The following is a 26532-nucleotide window of genomic DNA, read 5'->3' as shown; positions in this document are numbered from 1 at the left end:
GCAGACGCCCCGCGGCGTGCTCTCCGCGGTGGTTAGCTTCTGCGCAGATTTGTAGTCCCGGCGTAAACTTAGCGCGTATTGTGCGGTTCGCACGCAGTAAAATGTTGCAAGCAGACGTTTACCAGGCTGTTCGTGCGTGGCAGGCCCGAGCGCTGCGTGCTGAAATTCTTCGTGGAGCGTTTTTGTGCAACAGTACAGAATACCGGTACGTGCCGTGATCAAAAACGTTCAGCCCCTGCATAATCGTATTCGAACTCACCTAGCAGTGACTTACGCGTTCTGCTGGGCGTTAGGCTTTCCCTTTCTCGTAGCCCGATTTCCCGATCTGTTGCCGGATTAGCGGTTCTTTGTTCGTGTATATGGTGTGAGCGTTGTAGTATTTGGCGCAACGCCAACCTATAGTTGACGTAACTTCACGTCGAAAATAGGGCACCGCTGTATTGTATACGCGATCGTGCACGTAAAGTTTGTAATTCCAGTACGCACACAACAACAAGCACGCAGCGAGCGCACACCGCACAATACATACATCACGTAGTCCGATAACAACAACATAAGTTTATTGCCCTTTCGTTGAACGACACACTCTAAAAACGTACGATGCCTTCGGCGCATGTTATGTACGGCGCGTCAGACGCCAAAAACAAAAGTTCACGTGTGTTCTGAGTTGACACAATGAGTAAGAAGCAACAGAGCGCACATCCGAGAGCTTCGCATGCATATACCATGCATTAGTGATCAGCAATGAAGCGAACGTGTACGTACACATGAAAAGTGACAGCCGGCACTTTCCGCAGTGCACGCGATTTGCACCGGGTATACGCAACCATACGCAACAGCTGGGCATTGCGTAGCTTTCCTAAAGAACACACACAAGGAGCAGCACGCGTGAATCAACTGCGCCGCGGCGTCGCTTGCACGGCGAAAAAAAAAAAAGGGCTCGAAACGCGCATGCGCTTCCAAACGACACGGCGGAAATCGCGAAATGTTTCGAGGCTCCTTCGCTAGGAGGCGATGCGGGTGTTTGCGATGTGGAGGCTTCACGAATGTGACGTCAGGGCCTCTCCTTATTTTTCCTTCCTCCATGCCTGTGGTAAGCAACGGCTTATCAATTTACCACAAACATTTGAACGACCGCGCTTCAAAAAACGCGTTAGGGAACAATGTTATGCCAATTGCGGCAAGTTGAGAATGGCTTCAAACGAAAGCTGAGTGTCAGGACTACATGTGATTTCCTGCCCATTAACATAACTTGCTTAGTTTTACGACAGTGACCGTTTTTGTCTCGAAAAACAGGCCACATTTTTCGCCGTTTCCATAGACTCCCATTGTACAATCTTTAACTGCTCTGGGAACAAAACTGAAGCTTACTGCAACATAATCGCTGCAGTCCTCTCGTGCGTTTAGGTCCCCAGAAGCGCTCTGTGGTCTGCGTTTTTCAACATTCACACTCAACACTTAATTATTCGGGAAAAACTCGCCAGTTCCATTGAAAACGCCCTAGCTTCGCGCCGGGGCCGCCAGGGGCGCTGGCTGTGATGTGTCCACGGGGAACACGGGGAACAGGGAAGCCACGGGGAACAGGGAAGTAGCCACGGGGTAGCCACGGGGAACAGGGAAGCAGGCGACAGCGGGAAAAATGGGGCATCGACCACCACAGTGGTAGGCGCGAAGGGGGAAACAGGTTTGGAAAAGACAGGTGCAAGGGACACAGGACCCACCTTCCGCGAAGTAGTCTTGGGAACGGGAGGGGACAAAACAACAGCAGTAGCACGCGCTAGTAACAGGTGCAGTGGCCAGGTGCGGGAGAGTCCACCAGAAAAGTCGGATCACGTGATAATCGCCGGGGACTCGAATTTAGCTACATGCGCAGAAGCAGTCAAGGAAAGGGTGAGAGGCGACAAACGAGTTTTAATAGGAAAGTTCCCGGGCCATAGGCTGGGATCAGTGATGAGACAAGCTAACGCAAAACTCGCAGCTAAGTCTAATGGACGTAACCTCGTGATAATCGCGGGAGGTCTAAACGACGTCTTGAGTAACGAATCAGCCGAACTAGCGACCACATTGGCGAAAGGGGTCGATGACATGCGCGCCATTTCCCCTCAGGTGCAGATAGTGGTATGCACAATACCGGAGGTACCGGTGCGTGACGGCAACCTGCAAAGAGCGGTTGTCGACGCAAACAAAGAGATATGGCAGATGAGTAGAGAGAAAGGCATCGAGGTAGTGGAAATAAACAGAGAGGTGCACAGGTGGGGTGGTTTTCGAAGAGACGGAATACACTTCGATAGGAGGCTTGGCCATGAGGTGGGTTGGCGTCTTGCAGGACGCGCAGTAGCTTTTTTGGGGGGCACGGGGGCCCTTCGGTGCTCATGGTAGCTTGTAATGAGGAAAACAACCAGGGGGACTCTTTGACAGGTAGTATAGCGAAAAAACAGAGAAAAGGTAAAAGAAGGGAGAATGCGCGTGTTGCAATTAGTTACATTAACATGCAGGGTGGCAGAAAAAAAGGCAAAATGGTTAGAGATTGAGGGACAGTTAAACAAGGAACAGATAGGTGTTTATGCGGTTACAGAAACACACCTTAGAGACTTGGAAGAGCCACCACATATTGAAAATTATGTTTGGGAAGGATGTAACAGGATCACATCAGAAAGGAGAGGTGGGGGGGTTGGAATGCTAATTCATAGCAGAACAAAATGGGAGAGAGTGAAACAAACGTGTTCAGAGCACATGTGGGTTTCGGGCACAGTAGGTGGAAAGAAAACGTGGCTAGGTGTAGCTTACTTGTGGACAGGCAATAACTGCAGAGAAAAGAATCTGGAGATAGTGAAATGCATAAGCACCGATATTAAAGAATTTGGTCATGATGCCGAGATAATCCTTCTAGGGGACATGAACGCTCACATTCATGACCTTGACGGATATTCAGACACCAATGGCAAGTTATTGCTAGATCTCTGCGAGCAACATAGTCTTGAGATAGTTAACGTGGGGCCTAAGTGTGAGGGGCAGATCACGTGGGAAGTCGGAAACAGGCAATCGAGCATTGATTACTGTCTCATGACAGAAGGAATATATGACAAACTTAGAGAGATGAGAATAGACGAAGAAGGCATTAACAGCTTGGGTAGTGATCATAAACGCATAATATTACAAATGGGATATAAAACTGAAAATAAGAACATAGAATCAAAGTTTGGCAGCTCGTATCTAAATGACAAACAAATAACAAATATAGCCGCAAGAGTCGAGGAAAAAGTAGACGAACTACCAGGCAAAGACTGGAAGTATAGTGAGCTGCTACATGTAATCACGAAAGAAATGGAAATAGAGAAGAAAACTATTTGTTGGAAAGGAAAGAAAAAGCCAAAAAGTTGGTGGAACAAAGAAATCCGGGAAGCGATCGAGATGCGACGTCAGGCATCACGGGAGCACAGACAGGCAAAAAAGGAGAAGCGGCCACAGGACGAAGTCAACCAAATATGGGAAATATATTTAGAGCAAAAATCCATTGTGCAGAAATTAGTCGAGGCAAAAATTAAAGGTGAAAGTGAACGCTGGATGACAGAGATTCGCGAAAGAAGAAGGCCGCGCCTAGGATATTTTGGAGCCACCTAAAAGCGCTGGGTAGGAAGTCTGTCACAATGCAACAACATATGGTAGATGAAGGAGGAAATAAATTGGAAGGATATGAAGCGCTAGGTTACATCCGAAAGATAACAGCCGATGCGTTTAAAAAGGTCCCCCAGGGGATTCCCCCGGTGAGTAAAAGTACGCAAAGGATTGCAACCGACGAAGATGTAGTACTAGAGAATTTCAATTGGAAGAAGGCCGAAGGAAAAATTCCTAAGCGCACTACTCCGGGCTTAGATGGGGTTCCCGTCAGCCTCATTAACGAACTCGGACATAACACTAAAGAAGCACTGCTGAAAGCCGTAGAAAAGTGCTTACAGGAGAGGGAAATACCAGACAGTTGGAGAAAAAGTAGAATGAACTTAATCTATAAAGGCAAGGGAGAAAAGGATAACATTCGCTCGTATAGACCGCTAACAATTACATCGGTGCTATACAGGTTGGCGATGCAGGCAGTAAAATTAAAAATAGAAGCGTGGGTAGAACAAAATGATATTTTGGGAGAACTTCAGAATGGATTTCGAATCGACAGGCGGTTAGACGATAATCTGTTTGTTCTTACCCAGTGTATAGAAATATCGAAAATAGAAAACAGGCCCTTATACGTAGCTTATCTAGATATCACCGGGGCGTATGACAACGTTAATCAGGAAATTTTGTGGGATATATTGAAGGAAGTGGGCATAGGTGACGACTGTGTACAGCTTTTGAGGGAAATATACCGAGGAAATACAGTTTGTATAGAATGGGAAGGAATAAGTAGCAAGGACAGCGTTGAAATTAGCAAGGGGCTGAGACAGGGATGCCCTTTGTCCCCACTGTTATTCATGCTGTACATGGCGAGGATGGAAAAAGCGCTAGAAGGTAGCAACATTGGATTTAATTTGTCACACAAACAGGTCGGAGCGATGGTTGAGCAGAAGCTTCCAGGTCTATTTTATGCTGATGATATTGTCTTATTTGCGGACAGTCAAGATGATATACAGCGACTGGCAGATATATGCGGAAGGGAGTGTGAGGCTCTAGGACTAGGATTTAGTGCAACAAAATGTGGATTGATGGTATTCAATGATCACGGAGACCATACGGTATTAATACAGGGCCAAAAAATACCGAGGGTAAGCGAGTACAAGTACCTCGGAGTATGGGTAAATGAGGGGGATAGATATATGGAGGTACAAGAGAAAGCGTCGGTAGCAAAGGGAAAGAGGAATGCTGCAATTATGAAGCACAGAGCTTTATGGGGATACAATAGGTACGAGGTGCTTCGAGGGCTGTGGAAGGGTGTGATGGTTCCGGGGCTTACATTTGGGAACTCAGTGGTGTGCATGAAGTCAGAGGTGCAATCAGGAATGGATGTAAATCAAAGGACGGTGGGCCGCCTCGCCTTGGGCGCTCACGGGAAGACGACAAATGAGGCGGTGAAGGGTGATATGGGATGGACAGGCTTTGAAGTGAGGGAAGCGCAGAGCAAAATGAGATTCGAAGAGAGGCTGAGGAAAATGAAGAAGAGTAGATGGGCAGAGAAGGTTTTCAGGTATTTGTATAGGAAAAGCGTTGACACGCAGTGGAGAAAAAGAACTAGGAGGCTCACCAGTAAATATACGGCAGGCAGTGCGGGCGATATGGCAACAAGGAGCATTAAGCGGAATGTCAGAGAGGCGGAGAGGACTTATTGGATGACAGCGATGGAAAAGAAGCCGGCTCTGAGTAACTACCGAAAAGGAAAAAACGAAATAAGGAGGGAAAGGTTTTATGATAATTCAAGGGGAAGCGCTTTACTGTTTGAAGCAAGGTCGGGCTGCCTTAGAACGCGTAGTTATAAAGCGAGATTTAGTAACGAAGAAGAACAATGTACATGCTGCGGGGGAACTAAGGAAACGATAGAACATGTACTGATTGAATGTGGCGATATTCACCCAGGTATACGTGTGGGCACGAGTCTACATGAAGCCTTGGGTTTTAGGGACAACAATGGAAAGCTGAACACGTCCGCGATAGAAATAAGTAAGAGACGGTTAGAGTATTGGTGGCAGAAAAGTAGAGATAAAGAACAAAAATAAATAATGGGGGAAAAATAAGGTCATTCTGCCTTAAGAGGCAGAGAGATGGACCGTGAATTTATATTTTTTGGTATAATAACATAGATTTAATCAATGTAGATAAGGTATTAGGCCAACATGAAACAAGGAAGCTTTTTTTTTTTTTTCCGAGCCTGGTGGCAGACATGTCACCGCCCCGTTTTAAAGGGGACGCTCATAGCATCCATCCATCCATCCACAAAAGCTGGATTTGGTACGATTGACGGTATGTATTGCGCAAAAAGGTGAGACAACTTGTTATGGAAGAGGCGCCAGTTTTCAATTATCGAGAGATTTTCGAACCCCGATTCGAATGATTGGTAAAATACTTCTAATTCACTGTTAATTGCGGTATAAGTCCCTGTGTCGGACAGGCGGTTTGTTTTGCGATCTGTAAGATATTTCACGGGCGAAAAAGAGAAAAGTGTCTGGATTACTTTGTGGTCGTTTATTTCGCGTAAATAGCTAATGGAGGACATGCTCTCTGGATGAGTGGTTAGTATCAGGTCAAGTATGTTTGCGGTATCATGAGTTATACGCGTGGGCTCCTTCACTATCTGAGAGAGGTTAAAATTAAGGCAAACGTCTAGGAAATCTTTAACTCCTCCGTTAGTGGCACCTGGGCTAGAATAATCAGTCCAGTCTATATGTGGGTAGTTGAAGTCACCAAAAAGCAAAATGCACGCGTTCGGGAATTCTTTTGTTAAAAAAGCCAATATAATATTGAGCTCACCGGGGAAGTCAGCATTACTGTTGGGGGGGACGATAGCAGACACCGACAAGTAGTAGCTGTGAGTTAGCTCGACAGATAAGCCATAGAATTTCCAGGTTCGTGGTCACGTGAACAGCGGAACACTTCAGCTGTTTTTTTACGGCCATAAGAACGCCACCGCCTCGGGCACCCTGCCTGTCCTTGCGAAAAACACCAAAGTTCGGCAGTTCATTCATAACTTCACTGTCAGCGATTTCATTAGTAAGACACGTTTCAGTCAAAATAAGGAAGTCACTTTCAGATGAAGATACGACGTCAGCTACCTGTTCACGTCTGAAAAGGAAGCTTCTAATATTGGTAAAGATAACAGACACTGAAAAAGAGTTTTGAGGGACAGGCAGAGTACGTCGGGAAGGTTGGCGAAGGCCGCGCGTTAGCTATGATTCTTTAACGGATTGTGACGTCTCATCAAAAATATAGCGCTTTGATCCAATCAATAATATTTTGTGGTGAAGGGAAAAAGGAACTGCCTTGCCCCTCGCAAAAGTGACAAGGTGGTTACGCGCGTTCTGCGCTTTCTTAGAAAAATATTCGCCCACACTGTAAGGAGTGTTTTTAAACTTACGGCCGTTTGACAAGATGGCTTTCTTGGTTTTAAAAAAAATGAAAGCTTGACAATAATAGGCCGGTTACGACCAGGACAGTGTCGACCAAGGCGATGTGCTCGCTCAATTTCCTTTGGCTCCAAGGAAAAATTCAATTGCTCGGAGCACAACCTAAATACCAGTTCTTCGGACTGAGCAAATGATTCGGCTTTGTTAGTATCATTAAAGCCATAAAAGATCAAATTATTACGTCGAGAGCGGTTTTCCGCTTCATCAAGGCGGGTTTCAAGATTGCAAACTCGACGAGCCGTTTCAGCGGTGTCGGTATGCACTGTTGCGAGCTGCTGCCTCAAGGGCTCAATTTGCTGGCAATTGGTTTCCACGTTCGTTAGGTGCTTACTGAGTTCAGACAGGGTGGCATTGGTCGCTAGTAGCTGACATTTTAGATCTTGTATTTCCGAGAGAAGTTAAGATTGCTCGGAAGATTCTTCAGTTCAGCCAGCACCGCTGCTGAGTCAGGTTCAGGATTTTGCTCAATATCACCCGAGAGCAGCAGCAAGAAACGCCCAGCAGCAATACATTCATCAAACAACGAAAACAAGCACCGCGGGCTCGGCAGCTGCTTTTAGCGAATAAACTGGGGGGTGAACTAACCTGCATGGCGAACAGCAACGAGTTAGTGGACACTTCAGCGGCACAGCCACAGAGCCCAAGAAGCGAGAGGCGCAGATCATAATTATTGACGTTAGTCGTCGGGATGGAGATCCGCCCCTAGGATAAACGTAGATGCGTCCAAATCAAGCGCTGCTATATCCGCCCAACCCCAACAGACATTGTGCAAGCTCTCATCTATTAGTGTGCAATGAACATCGAACTACGTTTGTGAAGAAGCATTTCAATTTCGCGTTACACCGATTCACATGACGAAGGGATCAACTATGTTTTTCTCCTAACACGAAAGGGTTTTATGCCGGGGTCCACGAAGACTTTCATGACATATTTCGGTCACGGAAATACGTTAGCAAAATGAAAGCCATCAGATGGCGAAGAAAATAAACTATAAGAAAGAGTTCCGTTGACAGGTGTCGAACAACCGACCTCTGGGTCCGCCACGATGGCTGGCGGTCGTTTAGCCCACTGATCTACCTCCAAACACTTAACGGAGCCTACCTGAACGTGCCTTTTATCTTTCACACTTTCCTGTCACAGTGCTCTTGGAGGGATGGATGGATGCTATGAGCATCCCCTTTATAACGGTGTGGTGACATTTGTACCACCAAGCTCGAAAAAAAAATAAAAACTTCGCTGCCTCTGCAATTAGCTCCGGCAACGCACCGTTGCTATGACCGTCCTAATCGCTGCGTTTCCAATAGTAGAAGTGTAATATCGCCAACGCTTTAACACATCGCGAACACAGCCTCGCTCATAGCATCCATCCATATTGAAAAATAGCTCCCCGATGCTCGTTTGGCTGCCGCACCGCGTTCCCCGCTCACCATGTGAGAATTAACGGCCAGGCTAGAGGGAAGATAGGATGCTCGTGGCGTTTCTCTTCGCGTTTCACGGCGATTTGAAGGAGTGCATATCGAGTATCAGTGTTTACTATGTGCTTGTTGATGCCATCCTTGGGTGGGATTCACCATATAGGGTGTCCAGGTATATCTTGACAAATTCAGCTACGGCAAGGGTTAAACCATGATCATGGGCGTTAGTCCTCGGTGCGGAGACGTGCCACCAGGCGTCAACGTGGGTGCGTCCACATCAAGCGGCGCTATGTCTGCCAAACAACAATTAACATTATACAAGCTCTCGTACAACTATGCACTATAAACAATGAGCTACTTCTGGAACGATATGTTTCCCTTTCGTGCTATACCGATTCCTATGACGGAGGGATCAGCCATCTTTTTGACTAATTTGCTGAGCATTTCTTCTATGAGGCGCGCGAAAGGAGCGTCTTATGAACCTACATTCGTCCTTACTGTGACATGGTAAAACAAATGGTCGGAGTTGGCCTTCAAACTTGCCTCCGTATGCTCGCTTGGCGCCCGCGATGGTAGCCTTGCAAATAAAAATCGTGCTATCGTGCGTCCAAAAACGCGGGTTCCATCCCCACTCTGCTACTTGCGCAAAATTTTCTAGACGAAGGACCGAAAAGACATGGACAAGCATCCGTCCTTCGTCTAAAAAATTTTGCGCAAGAAGTAGTAGAGCATGGAATACCAACTACCTCGAACCCACGCAAGTTACATCGCCGGCCTCGCTGGAGGCGAAACTCAAGAATACCCGTGTACATAGATTTGTGCATGTTGAAGAGCTATGGATGATGGAAAATAATCCGCCGTACCCCACTACGGCGTGCCTCATAATCATTATGCATTTTCTGACATAAATGTCCAGAAATTGGTTAATCATAGAATAACAGAGAGCTGAGCTAGGAGGTAAGTATTCATTCTAAAAATACAGGGCGTGCAAACACGGACACAAGAATGAAGTCAGGTGTTTGCACGCCCTGTCTTTTTAGATTGGTTAATCAATTACATTTTACTCTACAGTTGAATAGTTCGTTGGTTATTAGTCTTCTTCATTGATCCGAACGTGCCTGTACTCACCCCGCCACGGTGGTCTAGTGGTTATGGCGCTCGACTGCTAACCCGAAGGTCGCAGGATCGAATCCCGGTCGCTGCGGCTGCATTTTCGATGGAGGCGATAATATTTGAGGCTCGTGTACTTAGATTTAAGTGCACGTCAAAGAACCCCAGGGGGTCGCCATTTCCGGAGCCCTCCACTACGGCGTCTCTCGTAATCATATGGTGGTTGTGGGACGTTATACCCCAGATATTAATGTGGCTATACTCACACATCAGGTGCAACGCTGCACAAGCTATGCAAGAACTTTGGTCAACGAAATGCATCACTCCGCGCGGCTGATGGCCCATTTTAGGGGCGAAGCTCCTTAAGGCGGCACCCGTTCGTCCCTCGTAGTCGTAGTCGTAGTAGTCGTAGTGCGTAACCAGTCTTACGCTTTGACCTCCAAGGTGGTGCCGGTGGGAGATTTTTCCTGTGCGTTGTTGAGCAATAAAAATTCGCAGCGTGCGCGTTAACTAAAAGCCGAATTCTTCTGTCTCTCATTCCCCATTAGCAGCCATTGGTATGTTCCAGTAGGAAACGTTAGTAGAAGTAGAAGTGTAAGTGTTAGCTAAAAGCCGACTTCTTCTGTCTCTCATTCCCATTAGCAGCCATTGTTTACCTCCAAGGTAGTGCCTGGTGAGATTTCTCCTGTGCGTGAATAAAAAATAAAAAATTTGTTCAAAACGCCGTTGATTGGTGAAATAAACCAACGAAAGACGCCAGATGTTTTGTAAAAGCAAAACGAAAGAACGCCAGATGTTTCTAAAGCAAAACGAAAAGACGCCAGCTGCTTAACGAAAGACGCCAGATGTTTTCTAAAGCAGTGGTTTTCTAAACAATGAAAATTCACAGCGTACATGTAAAATTAAAGTGAGCTGCAAGTCGTCATAACTCATCGAACCTTTAGTATAAACGCGCCCGATCTCACGTCGGTGATGATGTACTGGGCAGAATTCACGGAAGATTCACGGTTTACCGATGAACCTCCGCAGCTTCGCCCACTCATCATCATTCACTCCGTGCATATGCTGTGATTTTTTTGTCGTTGTAAACGCTCGCACGCGCCTCCGCGCGACGCGTCGAGACGGCGCGCAAAGGAAACGCGCACAAAAAAAGAGAACAACAAGACGCTATACTCACGGACAACTATTCTTGGCAATGAAGCGAACGCTACAGAGCCACAATGCACTTATCTTACCGCTAATGAAGTCCCAGAATTGCGTCCGTATTTTCTGCGTCAGATATATAGAAAATACTCCTCCATTTTATACATGCAGCTCTTTGAGACGGAACGCAGCGCACACAAGCGAGATATTTGCATTTCTTTTACTTTACACGTTGTCACTTTGAGTTTTTGCGTGCGTGAAAAATTCGCGCCTTCTACCCTTACCTTAGACGCTAAGCAGCGTTTGCGTCGAAATGCAACGCTAGCAATCACTTTCCACGGCGTTACGAGACGCACAACAAACCGGACTGCTTCGCGTAGGAGTACATGTGCAGATGCTCCGCCCCCGTAGCTTTCCCTTCATTGCCAAGAAAAGTTGTCCGCGAGTATAGCAGCCGCATAACAGGGTTTTTTTCTTTCTAGGGCACAAAACATCTTTATTTATTAATCAGCCTAAGCGCAAAAAGAAACATTCTATTCTCGTTGGTGAGAACATTCACCTATTTCTTAATGCGAACGCACCTACTGCAAGAAGTATCGCTAGCCTCCACAGCGTTGCACCTCATGTGTGGAACGCAGTATAGGCATGCGCAGGCTAAAATAGCCCAATAGCCCATTATTGAATGCCCGATGTGCTGGAAAACGCATCTAGCCCTCTTTTTTCAGGCTGATGCCAAGTTTTGCTGCAGTATCGTGGAACGAACAAGTAGATAACTTCTCACTCAACTGCAATGGCGCTCGGCCTCAGGGCTACAATATCGCCCTTCATATGCCACGCCTCGCCTTTTTCTTCTTTGCAGCCTGAAACGGTGATGCGGTTCCGGAGAGCTAAACGAATCTATCTGGGATAGCTCGTATTTTAACTTTTTCATAAATGTGGCTGAATTGAGTTTAACGGTGCATCATCGCACATCAAGAGAAAATATTTTATGGCATTTTTAGTAGCCGCTCCTCAAGTCAATGAGTTGTGCCTGCAGTGCTACTATCAGAGGTCAACGAGCACCTCGAGAAGTTAGTGCGTGTATTTTCAGCATCTGTACCTGCCATTTGTTTTAGACTAAGTGTGTAGATGCCCTTTGCCCATGCTTACTCTTTATGACTTGTTCGAACAGCACAATATTGTTAAGAAAGGGAAAATGGACAACCACCCATTTTTAGCACAAAGCCGCAAGGAAATCCAAACGGATTTCTCAGATAATAAAGCCTATTAGTCGCCGAAAAATTCGTCCTGGTCCGGGGACTATTATCTGAGAAATCTGTATGGATTTCCTTGTGGCTTTGTGCTAAAAATGGGTGGTTGTCCATTTTCCCTTTCTTAACCCTTCCGCCACCTTGCGGGATTCCGCAAAAAACTGATTTGCAGTGAAACATTGTGTTTAGCTGCACCCTGCCCGAGTGTGCGGTGTCATAGACACCTTCGAGCTACATGTCTGCAGCAGTCAGCTGCCATTCCATTTTGGCTATCTCAAGTGCGGGATAACGCTGAATTCTTTGTTTTAAGCATCCTCTATGCCGACATGCTAACGAGTAAACAGGTGGCATGATACGAATGATTTCCAGGGTTTGTTTCTCAGTGCTGGCATTTTTTTCCGTTTTCTTCCCAGTTTTGACATCGGACCAGCACACATCATCAGCTTATCCACAGAATTTTACTTTTTCGTTGAGTACGGATTTCTGCAGATAAAGCATCAGTACGAATGGTTGGAGCAAGACCTCAAGGTATGTATGTATACGCCTTCTGTCGCATATGTCTTTTCTCCCGAACTCTGGCGAACCTCCTGCCTAACCTTCGTCTTGCCGAGTAGGGCGAGCCGGTCTCAATTGCCTGCCCCGTACCAAGCTCGTAAGAACAGTTCACAAAGTTATCGATGTCATTTCCAAACGTGGGTTGGGTGTGCGTTTGTGGCGCCCATTTCAGGATAATAGTATTTCTCTTAAGTTTACTTTAAATTTTGAGATCAACCTTCTCGAGACTTAGCATCCACTCACCACAAAAAATTGAGAAGCGTTGACATTCGTGGAGGCCAAATACAGCGAGAATAAAGGGATTTGTTAGCAAATTTGAAGAACCTGCATTATTCTGCCGCAAAACGCAGTGTTAAGTTCGTCTCAGTCGTGTATAGATGGATTTGGGGTTGTAACGGTTTTTTACGAAAGTGGGCACAATCGCACGACATTTTTAGAGCAGGCGTACATGAACACGCGTACACGCGTACTTTAAGTCAACCTTTGTGCAGAGAAATAACACACGTACCAACAAGAGTCACAGTTCCGCCGCAAGGGCGAAGCAATGAAGGCGGCAGCAACAAATCGGAATGTCACACGAAGGCCGGCGAGCAGCTCGAAACTTGCTGCGCGCTGCTCAAGCACAAAGGGCGCACGAAAAGAATAAACACAGGACGAGCGCGAACTGAGAACTGTCACAGCTCGACAATTGCAGCGCGCTCTTCGAACACAAATAAGGACGCATGAAAAGAACGCACATAAGGCACCATTTACTGACCAGAGGGAGCTGCGTTGCTCTCGTTGGAACTTCCCAAATTCGCTTACATTGATTGCTCGGGGCACGCAAATACCAGACGCCCGTATAGTCCGCTCATTCATGCAGTGGGGAGACTTGCACATCATGTTCCATTTTGTCCTGGCCCGTCTCAGTTTTTTTCAACAGCAAAGCTTTTCTAGCTCAACGTAAAGTGTGTGACCGTGCCCGAAAACTATCGTCATCGTGAACGGGTATGTGCCACAGAATTTGGGCAGGTCCCACTACTCACCGCTGTGGCGTCGCCTGTACAAACGAGTACCGAGAGCGTATTGAAAGGGTTTGCAGCGCAAGCATGGTAGTGCTGAAGGAAAGGCGTATTAGCGAGGAACGGAAAGCAAAGAGGGACGATACGTGCTTTCCGTGCACTTTAACCAACTAGCCCAAATAGCCGTTCTTCCTCTTCAGTACAGAGAGAGCGAGAGAGAAGGAAAGAAAGAAAGATATAAAAAAGAGAAAGAGAGAAATTCTTGTCGAAAAAAAAAATTGTTCACGAGGCAGCTTCGAACCCTCGATCTGAAGGCGAGCGTCCTAACCACTCGGCTACGCAGGCACTTTTTTTTCTTTCATGGTATTTATTACACTGAGTATTAGAATGCACAATAAGATAACAAATAAAGCAAACAAAAGTAAAATCACATAGCGACAATAAGCGCTCAAGCGTTACGGAGGACACGATCAATGGCTAACACAACATGCAGTAGAACAGTGAGAGTTCTTCACATCGCATTATATAGAAAAGGTGGTGAGGCCTAGCACCTCCCCAGGAGGGGTACCAGTCCGGTCTAAAGCCCAGGTCGTCATAAATGTGCTTTCGGTGAATCCAAAAAAACGGCAGCAAGTGGAAGATGGAAGCTTGCGATGAGAAAATCCGTGAACAGGGGGTGGGTGCTCCAGCCGACGTTTCGACAAGCGAACTTGTCTTCTTCAAGGCTGGAGTTCCAGCCTTGAAGAAGACAAGTTCACTTGTTGAAATGTCGGCTCGAGCACCCTCCCTCTGTTTACGAATTTTCTTCTCTTTAGGTGAATAGCTATTCGAATGAAGTGTATGCTTGAAGAAATGGTGGGTTCTGCATTAAGGTCTTGCATATATATATATACGTGTCTTCCATAAGCTATGCATACCCAAGAGGAAAAACACATGGCACTTCATCAAGAGATGTTGGTATAAGATAACGTATGGTGTGAAAATTACTGACAGAGCTTTTTTTCAGTGCTCGCTGAAGGCTTTGCAGCTAATAAAGCGATGTTCTATTGTTTCCGGCACATCACATAGACAGCAGTTAACAGAAGAGAAAAATACCTTTACTTTTTAACCATGTGTTTACCGGCAGTGTTTCAGAGTGTAGTTTATAGAAGAATGTTTTTGAATTAGGAGGAATATACATTTTCGCACACGTTTCAACACATCGTGGCCTGAAAGATCGTTGTACAATGAACGGTACAACGAAGGCGGGAAGAGCATAGTTAGTAATTCCTTATATAGTACCTTGCGCGAGACTGTGTACAGGTATTCCATGGAAAGGCGAGCTTTAAGGAACCGAACTGCGAGATAAACTTCCTGCATGAATCCCCATAAACACGGATGTTCGGAGAAGTTTGATGAAACAACTAAGTCAGGCAAGCAATCAACAAGTGTAACCTGCAAGAATGAACGTATTACGGGATGGGAATTGTCTAAAAAAAAAGAACCGCCAAGCTGTTTGCCATAGATAAAGATGTACTAATCCCAACCCACCCTCACTAATTGGCCTGAAAATGTCACGACGCATCGGCTCAGAAGTCAAGGACCATATGAAAGTAGCAAAAATTCGATGAAAGCGTTGTACATAAAATCTTGCGCAATGGATAAGTTGCAATACGTAGTAAAGCTTTGTTGCTAGGAAAGTACTGCAAGCTTCAGGTCTCCCAAATATTGAAAGTGGCTGGGGAACAAATGTCTGGTCCTGCCGTTCAAGCTTAGGAACGCGCTCCTTCCAGTAATGCGCACTAAATCTATACGCGTCTAGTGGTACACCGAGGTACTTTGGCGGGATTGGTGTCCAATTAAAAGCTGCGAATTGCTTCGGCGTGGTACCCCACGAGCCAAACCATAGTCCGAAACTCTTAGAAGAATTTAAGCGAGCTCCTGATACAACGCCAAACATTTCAATTGTAGATACGACATTTTCTACACTTGGTTTATCTGTGCAAAAGAAAGCGACATCGTCTGCAGAAGCTTACACTTTAACTTCACCGCCGAATATACTGAAGCCGCTAACACAACTGGACTGTATTATGCTTAAGCACAGCGGCTCCAGATAAAGTGCAAACAGAAGTGGTGACATCGGGCATTCCTGTTTCACCGAAGAGCAAATAGAAACAGGTTTAGATAGTTGACCATTAACAATGAGACGAGTTGAACATTGATAATAACAAAGTTTAACGCCTTTGAGCACAACTGTTCCGACATTGGCAAGCTCAAGAAGAGAAAAAAAGAACAAATGACTAACACGATCAAAGGCTTTTGCAAGGTCTACCTGTAGCACTACAAGCTGTTTTTGATAACCATAGCAGAACTGAAGAACTGTACGAGCAACGTGCATACTGTTTTTTATAGATGGGCCCCTAATTCCACATGTCTGATGCGACCCAATGAGAATAGACATCGCAAATTGCAACCTATTTGATTATACTTTCGCAAAAATTTTGTAGTCCACATTTGAATGAATGAAGAGATTTTATTTCTGGAAAACACTAAAAAAACGAAGCGAAGCTAAAGGCCATTCAGCCTGACGGGGCTTCGCTACGGGAAGTGCACAACGTTTAAGCGTCCAGCAAACAGTGCGGCATGATATACCAATTGTCAACATGTATGGAGCAGCAAAGAATAACTAGAACATAATTGCATGAAAATTTGCAACATAAGCTACATAAGCATACAAAATTCAGAAATCGTGGCTGTTTTCATGTTATATTAAAAAAGAAATACAAAAGGCACATAAAGGCAAAGCTATACAGATACACGCATTTATGCATATACACACCTCTACATACATACACACACTATATATACATACTGTATATACATCTACATACACATGCATATGGTACATAAAAGTGAGAAGCAGGTTGGAGGAACCTGGCCTGTCATTCGTAGGAGACAATATTTACAGAAATCTATTCACAAGTAGATCCTTGATGTGACGTTTGAACTGAGTTAATGACATGTTAAAGTTGAATTGCTCACCAAAGTGATTTAGCAACAGTGGTGCTCGATATGTAATTAGGACAGCGATATTGGCCTGTAACCTTCGACGGAGCGAAGTTTTTCCTTTTCAGAGGTTTTCGGTAATTAAACAGTGTGGCTTTTGCAAAAAGATTATGACATGGAGACACTGTTGGCTATGCAGGTACGCCAGCAGAACATAACATAGCCTTGAATTGTATAGCGTGGCCAAGGGGTGGGAAAGGGAAGTGAGCGTGAGGAGGAGGGAAGGGAGAGAGGAAAGCGTAGCTCAGAAAGAATGAGATAGAAATAGAAAAAAATTTAGAAAGAAAGAGAGATAGAGAAGTAGAGAGGGAAGGAAACGATAGAAAGCAAGGGGAAGCAAGCACACAGTCGTCTAGCGACCAGATACCGCGCCACCTGGCCAAGCCGCGCATGCGCAGTAGCTAAGACATGAACACCGACGGACACATAGCGCGTAACCTCCGCTCTACAGTGCGTAGCCTGGCTGCGTACTCTAGAGGAGCAAGCCGCGTATCTCGAAGCTAGACGTGCCGGTCCACAAGGAGTATGAGCGGCCCGTGCTTCGCTGTGCCAAGCTGACTTAGCGTAGACTGCCCGCAATTCTTTATCCCCTAGGCTGTGTTTTCTGGCGCTGCAGTCACACCGGAGAACTCCACTACACGACGAGCGCGAACTAACAGCTGTCACAGTTGGTACTTCAACTAGCCACTACTTTGGTTCTTCTAGCTAGCAGCTCACTCCTTTTGCAAACGTGACCGCTGGAACGAGCGAGGTGACCATCGTGCGGTCTATACATTCAGCGCAACGTTGCAGTGAACGCACAACACGTGCGAACCTTCCCCCTCAGTTGATAAGCGCGCGAGCAAGGGCAACCACGCACTGTATGTCAAAGTAAAAGTCGGAGGCACACATCTCAACTTCTGCGAAACACTAGAGAGTTTTAGAATTGGGGGCCCGAGGAGATATAGGACTCAATACATTTGCGGGCAGTCAGGGTGCATGCGCAGAACCCAAGCCACTCCAGGGTTCTTGCGCTCGCGTTGTCCCAAGACCCAAAAATCAAACTAGCGTGGGTCCCCAGTGAGACAAAGCAAATGCAGCGTGAGCCACGGCGCAAAATGGCCCGCGTCTCCATGTATAGCGTCCTGTGCGTTTGACCCAAGGCCCCCTGCGATTGATCCAACTCTCAAACGCTACTGCTCCTCTGAACACAAGAGCAACCCACTCAACGCAGCTACTAGCGGGGCGACGGCCTTTAAAGCTAGAGTAACTGGAAAATTTCAGAGTACCGCAAAGGTAGGCTGCACGCGGACAACATTGGGCGGCGGCGGCCATTTCCCTTCCAGGCCGTCCGGCGCGTTGCTAGCGTGTGTTGAGAAGTGACCGATCTTTTCGCCTCGATGCCGTGTTAAGCTCAGCGGGACTGCAATGTGTGTCTGTGTTTCTTCAAGATGATATTAGAAGTGATCTCTAGACACCGACAGTTATGAATCGACTCCGCAGTAAGCGGTGTAACTAACGAAATGTGCGGCGAATGTTGCCATGTGCTCGCGAACTCTCTTCATGGCTTCATTGGTGTCTTTTCGTGTCACGGCCGGGTGCGTTCGCTAGACCCGGAGCTATAAACACAGTTGCATTAGCGCAGTGACTTCGTGCGAGATGCCATTTACTTCGACACTTGGTGAATCTTGACTGTTTGCGCTAGCTTTGCAGTAGGTGTTCAGGTTCACTTCATAGCGCACTCGAGAACATTATCGAAAAACATCGAGAACATTCAACACTTCGTCCTTCGACTGATCGCTCACGCATACTTTGCTTGCGCACCATTCTTGCTGTTCAACTGGGTGTTATATGTAATAGAAGTGGTGTGTGTGTACGGTAAATGGAAGTTGTGCATGACGTAATTAGTTCTCGGTTCGGAACGCCAGAAGCCGAACGCACGGGCGAATCGGCGTGCGGTAGGTAAGGTGCATCATATTTTGCGAATACGTTGGAATTTCTTAACAGATACGTAGAAAATAGGCCATCAAAAATGACTGACATCACTAATTATTGTTTCATTTCCAGTTTTTGTCTCCTTAATATTCCCAACTTTGCAGTGCATTTGCAAGTAATTTGCTGTGTTTCAACAAACAGTTTTTTTTTGTTGTTGTTGTTGACGTTGCCGGCGCGTAAACAGATGTGGTTTGGTTTCTGCACTACTTTAATTTCAACTTTCTTTTTCAAAATACACTAGTATTAAAACTTCCTCGGCACAGTGCTGTATGTTCTTTTGATCGGAAATAGCACATGCCGGAAATTTTTAACGCGCATGCTACTGCAACACAGTATGTATATAGACATAGAGCTCGCATGAAATCGATTCGCTCAATGTGTGGGATCTGCCGAATTTTTTTTTTCGCTTTGACCGTTTCTCACCCACCCACTAAACAGTATTGTAAGGTACGCTCGGCGCAATGCAGAATTAGCAACGTTTTACAGCGAAAGCTGTTATGAGATCATTTCTCCGGCCGTTTTTGGCGCCGTAGTTGTCCGCCGCCGCCGCCGGTGTCTGTAACCAGTATCGCTCGAAATAAGGAAAAAAACTAATAAGAAAAAAATTCCAGGATGGAACGAGGTTCGAACCTGGGCCCTCTGCGTGGGAGCCCAGTATTCAACCTCTGAGCCATGCCGGTGCCTGAAACTGCTTTGCAAAAAGGTCCTATACAGGCTTCATGTCGGGAAGGAACCACATTAGCATATGCAATATAGCGTGGTAGAATATTAAAATAAGCACCAAGCGTCGCACAACGCGAATTCTGTAACCAGGCGTCATACAATTGCGAATTGCGCAACGAGTAGGTTGTTGAATGCTTCCAACCCATTACAAAAGGGCTCTGCCATAATTCTTCATCGTCATCAGGCGCAGAATCAACAAAGTGCGCATAATCCCTTACATGCGTTTAGCAGGTACCAACGCTCTCTGTAGAATGACGAAAAATGGCACAGTGCCTGCTGCCCTACTTCTAAAAAATTACAATTATTTATAGCGTAGTGGGTTCCTCGCAAGTGCACTTGTATTGGTTGCCAAGGAAGCCCATAAGCGCATGATCCACTTCCTCGGGGTCTCAGTAAGATTACAATGATTTATAGCGTAGTAGGTTCCTCGCAAGTGCACTTGTATTGGTTGCCAAGGAAGCCCATAAGCGCATGATCCATTACCTCGGGGTCTCAATAATGTTCTTCGCCCCCCCCCCCCCCGTCTCTCTTCCACGTCAACGTATGTTATACAGCATGACGGGAGAGGGAAATAGCGACCGGGCGTCCCCCAATGCAAATTACATAACTGGTGGGCCGTTTAAAGATTCCAACCCATTACAAAGGGCTGAGCCATAATTCTTCATCGTCATCAGTCGTCACGTCAACAAAGTGCACATAATGCCTTACAGACGTGTAGCTGGTGCCTCGCTTCTCCATAGAATGACGAATAATGGCTTAGTGGTTGCTTCCCAACTTCACAAAAAGTTTGATTTGTGGCGTAGTGGGTACCTTTCTAGTGTACTTGTATTGTAGCCCCAAGAGAGCTTAACGGGCTCTAGAAACGCCGCTCTTCCAGCTTTCGCTGTGACTGTGCTGCGGTTTCAGCGCAGGCCTGGCGTTTTTTTGGCAAAAATTAATAACATTGCCTTATATCAAGTTTATCAACAGAGTTCCACGCTTCAGTTTGGCGCAATGGTAAATATTATGCCACAATTGCCTTCAAGGCATACCAGTAAACAGTTGCTATTTCATTAAATCTTCTATTTCGCCCTCGTGCGCGACAGGCTTATAACTCGAAATGCATGCAGAATCTCTTCAACATATCGAGATATAAACAGCCGAGCAAATAGAAAGGTATGTGGTATGTAGTCTTTAATATCGCTAAGCATAGCGAACCGAAAAGGTGAAGTATCTTGTCACATGACAGCTTTTTCAGCAAAGTTGATGTAGTTCACTGCAGAAACGAATGTTCTTCGAGGGGGCCTAATTCATTCCGGCCAACTATGCAGCCACGTAAAACGACGCTCTTTTACGTTAATTTTTAATGCAAAAATTCTCGTTTATTTTTAATGCAAAAATAAACGAGATTCCCAGAATACGTTCGGTTGCTGGTGAGCTACTCTCTGGCATCTACATGACGCGTTTAAAAAAGCTACAAACTACTTCTAAGGACTGTGGTACTGCTAATGTCCGGCCACCCTCTGCGTTCAACGCGCCTGAACCCAAAGCGCTTGGAAGGGGCGGCGAGAGGTCACGTGATGCGAGTAAGCCAATCGCGTCGGTGGCGGCGTGCGGAAAACAGATGCGATACTCTGAAAATTTTTCCAGTGACTCTATTTAAAGCGCGCCCTTCGCGCCATCTCGCGGGTGATAATGAACACGCTGAAGCACTTCCGAGCTCTGCGTACTACCAGCGGTAAATGGTGTATATAAAAAAAAGATGGATGCTCCCTCTGTGACAGGAATCGCTTTAACAAGAAAATGAGACATGTCGTGACAGAAGTATTTGATTGTACATAGTGCATTGGTATATGAGAGCTTGCACAATGTTTACTGTTGTTTGGCAGATATAGCACCCCTTGATGTGGTCGCACTCACGTTGAGGCCTAGTGGCACATCTCCGTACCGACCACTAACGCCCATGATCATGATTTAACCCTTAGGGTAGCTGCACTTCTCAAAGGGCCCCTAAACCACCCAGAGGTCGAAATTAGGTTGTGGCTATAGTGAACTAGAACCAACTAGTTGTGGCGTTGCAGTTGTGCCCGAGTCTACAGCGAATGCTGGCGGAGTTGCAAGCGCTTTCTCGTTTCGCTCTTTCCTTCGCTAGGATGCGTTCGTCGGCTCGTCTATCCACCTCCCAGAGTGTCCTTCCTCAGTGTCGCAGGTGGAAACGCAAGAAGCGCGCGCATATGCTAGCAGAAAACAGGCACTTGTTCGCCCACTGACAGCGTCTCTTGCTCGCGACGTCACCTAATCATACAAATGACGTCATGACGGCTGTTGTAGATATAGAAAAGGCACGCAGAGGAGCAGGCGAGCGTCTATTGGTAGTTTAGAGGCCCTTCAACATATACGTGGACACCCCATATGTTGAACCCCGCGCAAAGATAGCGTCAACAAGCACAGAATAAACACTAATAATCGATACGCACGCCTTCAAAGCACCGCGAAACGCAAAGAGAAGCGATACGCGCGTCGCGTATTCCCTCTAGCCTGGCCGTTAATTTTCGCTGGACGAGCGGGGAACGCGGTGCGGCAGCCAGGCGAGCGTCGGAGGGCCTTTTTTTCGAAATCGGTGCTATGAGCGAGGCTTGGGCAAAAGCTACCACTTCGCGGCGTGTTCAAGCGTTGAAGAAATTAGTCTTCTATTGGAAACGCGCCGAGTGGGATGGTCGTAGCAATGGCACGTTGTTTTTTTCGAGCCTGGTGGCACACATGTCACCACCCCGTTTTAAAGGGGATGCTCATAGCATCCATCCATGCATCCAAGAGCACTGTGAGATGAAAGTGTGAAAGATAAAAGACACGTTCATGTAGCCTCCCTTATGTGTTTGGCGGTAGCTCAGTGGGCTAAACGGCCGCCAGCCATCGTCGCGGGCCCGAGAGGTCATGGTTTTGACTCCTGTCAACGGAATTGTTTGTTTTAGTTTTTTTTCTTTGCCATCTCATGGAGTTCATTTTGCTGACGTATTTCCGGGACGGAAATACGTCATGAAAGTCTTGGTGGACGGAGGCGTGAAACATTTTCGTGTTAAAATTGGGCAAACTCCACGTCTTATGGGAATCGGTTCCATGCGATGCATTATGCGAGTAGTTCTATGCTGCATTTTTCTTGGTTTTCAGCTGTGCGTTGCGAGGTGGATCGACGTGTTTAGCAAGGACTAGTCGTGTGCACATCGTGGGCTTACCAGGCACGTTGACAACAGTGGCGTGGAACGGGTAACTTATGGTCTGATGTAACAGCAGCCCTCACGTTAGAGCGCTGACGTCAGTTTTCTCGAAAAGAAGTGCACGCTACTTGAGATGATGTGAATGTCATACGTAACCTTCGTTAGCGTATTCCTCCGGGGTCCAGCAAAGCTTGAATATAGATTGCTGAATCATAGAAATCGAACGGTAATGTTTATTAGACTGCTAAAAAAGTGGAGCCAACACTGGAACCGCAATTGACGTTAGCTCGACATGCCTCATGTATCATAGGAGTACTTATGTATTGTTTATTGCTTTACTATTAACTTACGTAGCCAGCCCTACAACCACAAGTGACGTTACGCTGCCATTGCGCCTGCGTAGGGTCTTTTTACAGAGCAGTTCCTCGACGTTGCGTGGCTCTGTGGTAGAATACGTGACTGTCACGCAGAATGCTTGTGTTCGATTCCTCCTGTGATCCTAATTTTAAAGACGATAGTCTTTTTTGGGGAACTTAAACGCAGAAATTTTGGTCTGTCTTTCTGTTTGTCGGCACGTCACCCGATTCAGCCAAACAGCCAAAGTTGAACCACTTGCTTACCGCCCACCCATCTTGAACTGGTACGGCTGTTCATACTTGTGAACGTTGTCGATCAAAAAGTAAATATTACGCATATCTGAGGCGCAACATCATTAGGTAAGTATTAGGTGGTGTGTTCCTTTAATAGAAAATACATATATACGCAATTTTAAAGACCCTAGTTTCTTAAGCTGCGCTGAAAATGCGACTGCGCTGAAACTTGTCTTCCTCCGTGCCCTCTGCACAAGCTCATGTTGTGTGTCGGTTTCGGTTGAGTATTGCATTGTACGAATGACAGGGGGCGCCGCTCTGGCATTCCTGTTTTACCCAGGCGACGTGTAAATAAGAGAGTTTGTGGAGAGTACTCGTTGAGTGCGGACGTTTCTTCTCCTTCGGCGCATCGCGCCAAACAGCGTGTTAGGGCTGGCCGGCGTCCCCACCGGTCGCGTTGGTCACCGCCGGTCTTCTCCTGCCGTTGCGCCGGGACTACCAGCCCGCAACACAGCACTCATGTTTCCCGACGTATTGCCAGAAGGCGTCCATTATTCACGCAGCGCCTTTTCTATCGTCTTTAGACGACATTTTTATTCTTGGCATTCGTCGGGTCATCGCTGCCGGTGTCGGTTTTAGGGGCGAAGCACCTTAGGGTCGAGGCTTGTCCGTTGTGCGTTGTTGTCCGTGCTCACGGCATAGCACAGTGTAAAATCGAAACATCAGGTTTAACAATAGACTAATATCAATAATAGTTGCGACGAAGCAATATAAAACACCTACAAGCACAAACCCTTCATACTAGTCGGCGGCTTCAGTGTACACATTATGGACCTTAGGACCTTGCTTTGTCGTCGACTCTCACTGTCGGCTGTCACGGTATATAGAAAACTGTTGATGATCGAAATATATATGTGTGTATGTGAATAAAAAAAGGTTCACAATAGACGAACATCAATCACAATTGTGACAGAAGAGTATAAAACACCTACAAGGACAACCCTTTATACTAGTCGGCGACATCAACTTAGACATTATGGACCTTAGGACCTAGTTTTGTCGTCGACTCTTTATGCCACTTTGTCACTCACTTTACATTACATTTAAATTACCAATGTATATTCTCGCCGTTCCTGGTTCGACATAAGCTGTCAATCACCTGTGGTGCACACCCGTATATCGCAGCCCGTGCTATACGGGCATGTGCCACACGTCTCTGGGGGAAAGGGTTTGACGACGTACGCTACAGGATTTTCACGCTATTCATGTCATAATCAGACATTCATATTCGTCAATCCCTGTTACCCTTCCATGCCAATTATGTTCTACGCCAAGTCAAGGAGGCAATCGCGAGAGCACCCAGACGTAGGCGGATAGATAGATAGATAGATAGATAGATAGATAGATAGATAGATAGATAGATAGATAGATAGATAGATAGATAGATAGATAGATAGATAGATAGATAGAAACGGTCAAAGTGCCTACTGTTCGCTAAGAAATGCTTCGGATTTAATAGCTCACCGTTTGTTCCATGGAGGATGTACACTGCGAGGCGGAATCGTCTAACGCCCGAGGGTAGCAGCAGCATGGGCTTGTTGGTGTGACATGACACAGTGTGAATGCGCAGAAGACGAAGACAGAGAAGAGGCTTGGAAAGGTGTCAAGCACCTTTTTGTCTTCGTCTTCTGCGCAATTACCCTGGGGTGATCGGAGGTCTGTTCGTTCCGCTTGTTCGTTCTCTTGGGGAAGAACAAGTGCGCTGATTGGCTGAAGCGGGAGATGCCACTCAAGGCCGGGGGGGTGTCGCCATTTCTTTTTTTTGCTTGATCTTTTCTTTTTTGGTGACGTCATATCGCGGCATAACGAGTGGAGTGATCGGAGATCTCTGTTCTGCGCCGTTCGTTTTGTACCCATTCTGGCGGCGTACGCGATTGGCCGAAGCCGGAAAAAACCACGTCTCTGAGGGGCGTAGCCATTTTTCTTTCTGCTTGATCTTTTATTTTTTGGTGACGTCATACCGCGTCATAACGAGCATGTCGTCTGCTACAAACGAACGGAGCGCGAAACCGTTCGCACGCGTTCTCTCGAGCGAACAAACGGCTTCGCATAATAACTGTATTTATTAGAAGGCTTCGTATAACAACTGTATTTATTAGAAGGCGAGAAACACTTCGTTTTGAAATATACGGTCCCCTTGCCGAGGACAAACGATGCGCGTCTACTTCCGGAAAGCTCGCCGCTCACCGCTTGACGATTCGCTGTCCTCTTCTTCTCGACGGAAGAGAGCTGCGGACCGCCCACTTTTGTGACGTAATACCGCCAGAACGAACGCGGAACGAACAGAGATCTCCGATCCCCTCCCCCTGTGTCATGTCTAGAGGCCGGATTTTAGGCAAACGCCTATTTTGTTCTTTACGTTCCTATCGCGCCATTTTGATATGTGAGTATGAAATAAAGGCTAAGGAGGGCTGTGTTTGTATAATGCCTATAAAAGCCTATCCTTGGCGTTCGTGCCTATATGCCTATAAGTGCCTATAAATGCCTATTTTCAAAACGGGCGCCTATATGAACATCTGTTTAGCCTCAAGTTTGCCTTCCGGGTGCAGATTGAGCCCGTTATTCATTTTAGCATGCGACATTGACTGTTCGGAATTATATGGTGTTCCGCCAACTGCTATAGCTCAACCAACTTTCGTAAACTACCGCTAGCATCAGTGAAATGGGATGCACCGGCGAGCATACGCCGCCGCACTGACATGGCGCGAGCGGTTGGCGAATGCGAAATTGCGGAGAGCCATCAGGGGAGAGTGAAAAGCAAAAGAAGAAAGAAAAATGTGGTCTGCACGCAGCTTTTGTCTACTTTATAACTTACTTTTAACCCTCTCTCGACCGAGGAGGAGCTGACCTCGTCCACGCTGAAAGAAGCGTTTGCGGGCACAGAAATCAAGCTATTCTGATTTGCGTAGTTTTCTGTGGCTTGAACAGCTGGTGCAGTAAAAGTTAAAAAACGCGCTCAAGGCATGCATTTTGGTCGAGAAGGAACCGGATTCTGTTAACCGCAATTAGAAAATGGCGTCCTCCTCTGGGCCGCTCGTGCCGGCAGCAGCTTTTTTCAGAAAAAAAGAAGAAAACGCTTGTTCGCCGAGGTTTTGTGGAATTAATAATTTCATTTCTTCTGTGTGTGAAGCAGCGACTGCACACAGCAGCATATTTATAGGGGCGAAGCACCTTACGGCCTCGGCGTGTCGGCGTGCATTGTCGTCTGCTGTCGGGACGGTGTATTTGCTTGAGCGCAAGAGAGGGCGCCACGTCCTCAGCACTCGTCCTGTGGCGAGAGAGAGAGCACGACGCGCGTTGACTATTGAAACGCTCTTTCTGCGATGAACGCTGAACTACCAGCTCGCAAGGCACGAGAACGCGCCCTCG

General features: G+C 46.5%; 1 protein-coding gene across 1 annotated transcript in view; it reads left to right on the top strand.

Annotated features, from left to right (window-relative positions):
- The window catches only part of LOC119384162 (acid phosphatase type 7-like), a 515431-nt gene that overhangs the window by 170344 nt on the left and 318555 nt on the right, over positions 1-26532 (top strand). Inside the window, 1 exon segment of the mRNA XM_037652450.2 lies at positions 12435-12549. Within this exon segment, the coding sequence (XP_037508378.1) occupies positions 12435-12549 (115 nt within the window).

The sequence above is a fragment of the Rhipicephalus sanguineus genome, chromosome 2, assembly GCF_013339695.2.
Source record: "Rhipicephalus sanguineus isolate Rsan-2018 chromosome 2, BIME_Rsan_1.4, whole genome shotgun sequence".
Classification (NCBI taxonomy): Eukaryota; Metazoa; Arthropoda; class Arachnida; order Ixodida; family Ixodidae; genus Rhipicephalus; species Rhipicephalus sanguineus.
Note: the sequence above shows the minus strand (reverse complement) of the source record. Positions and strands in the feature narration are given on the sequence as shown.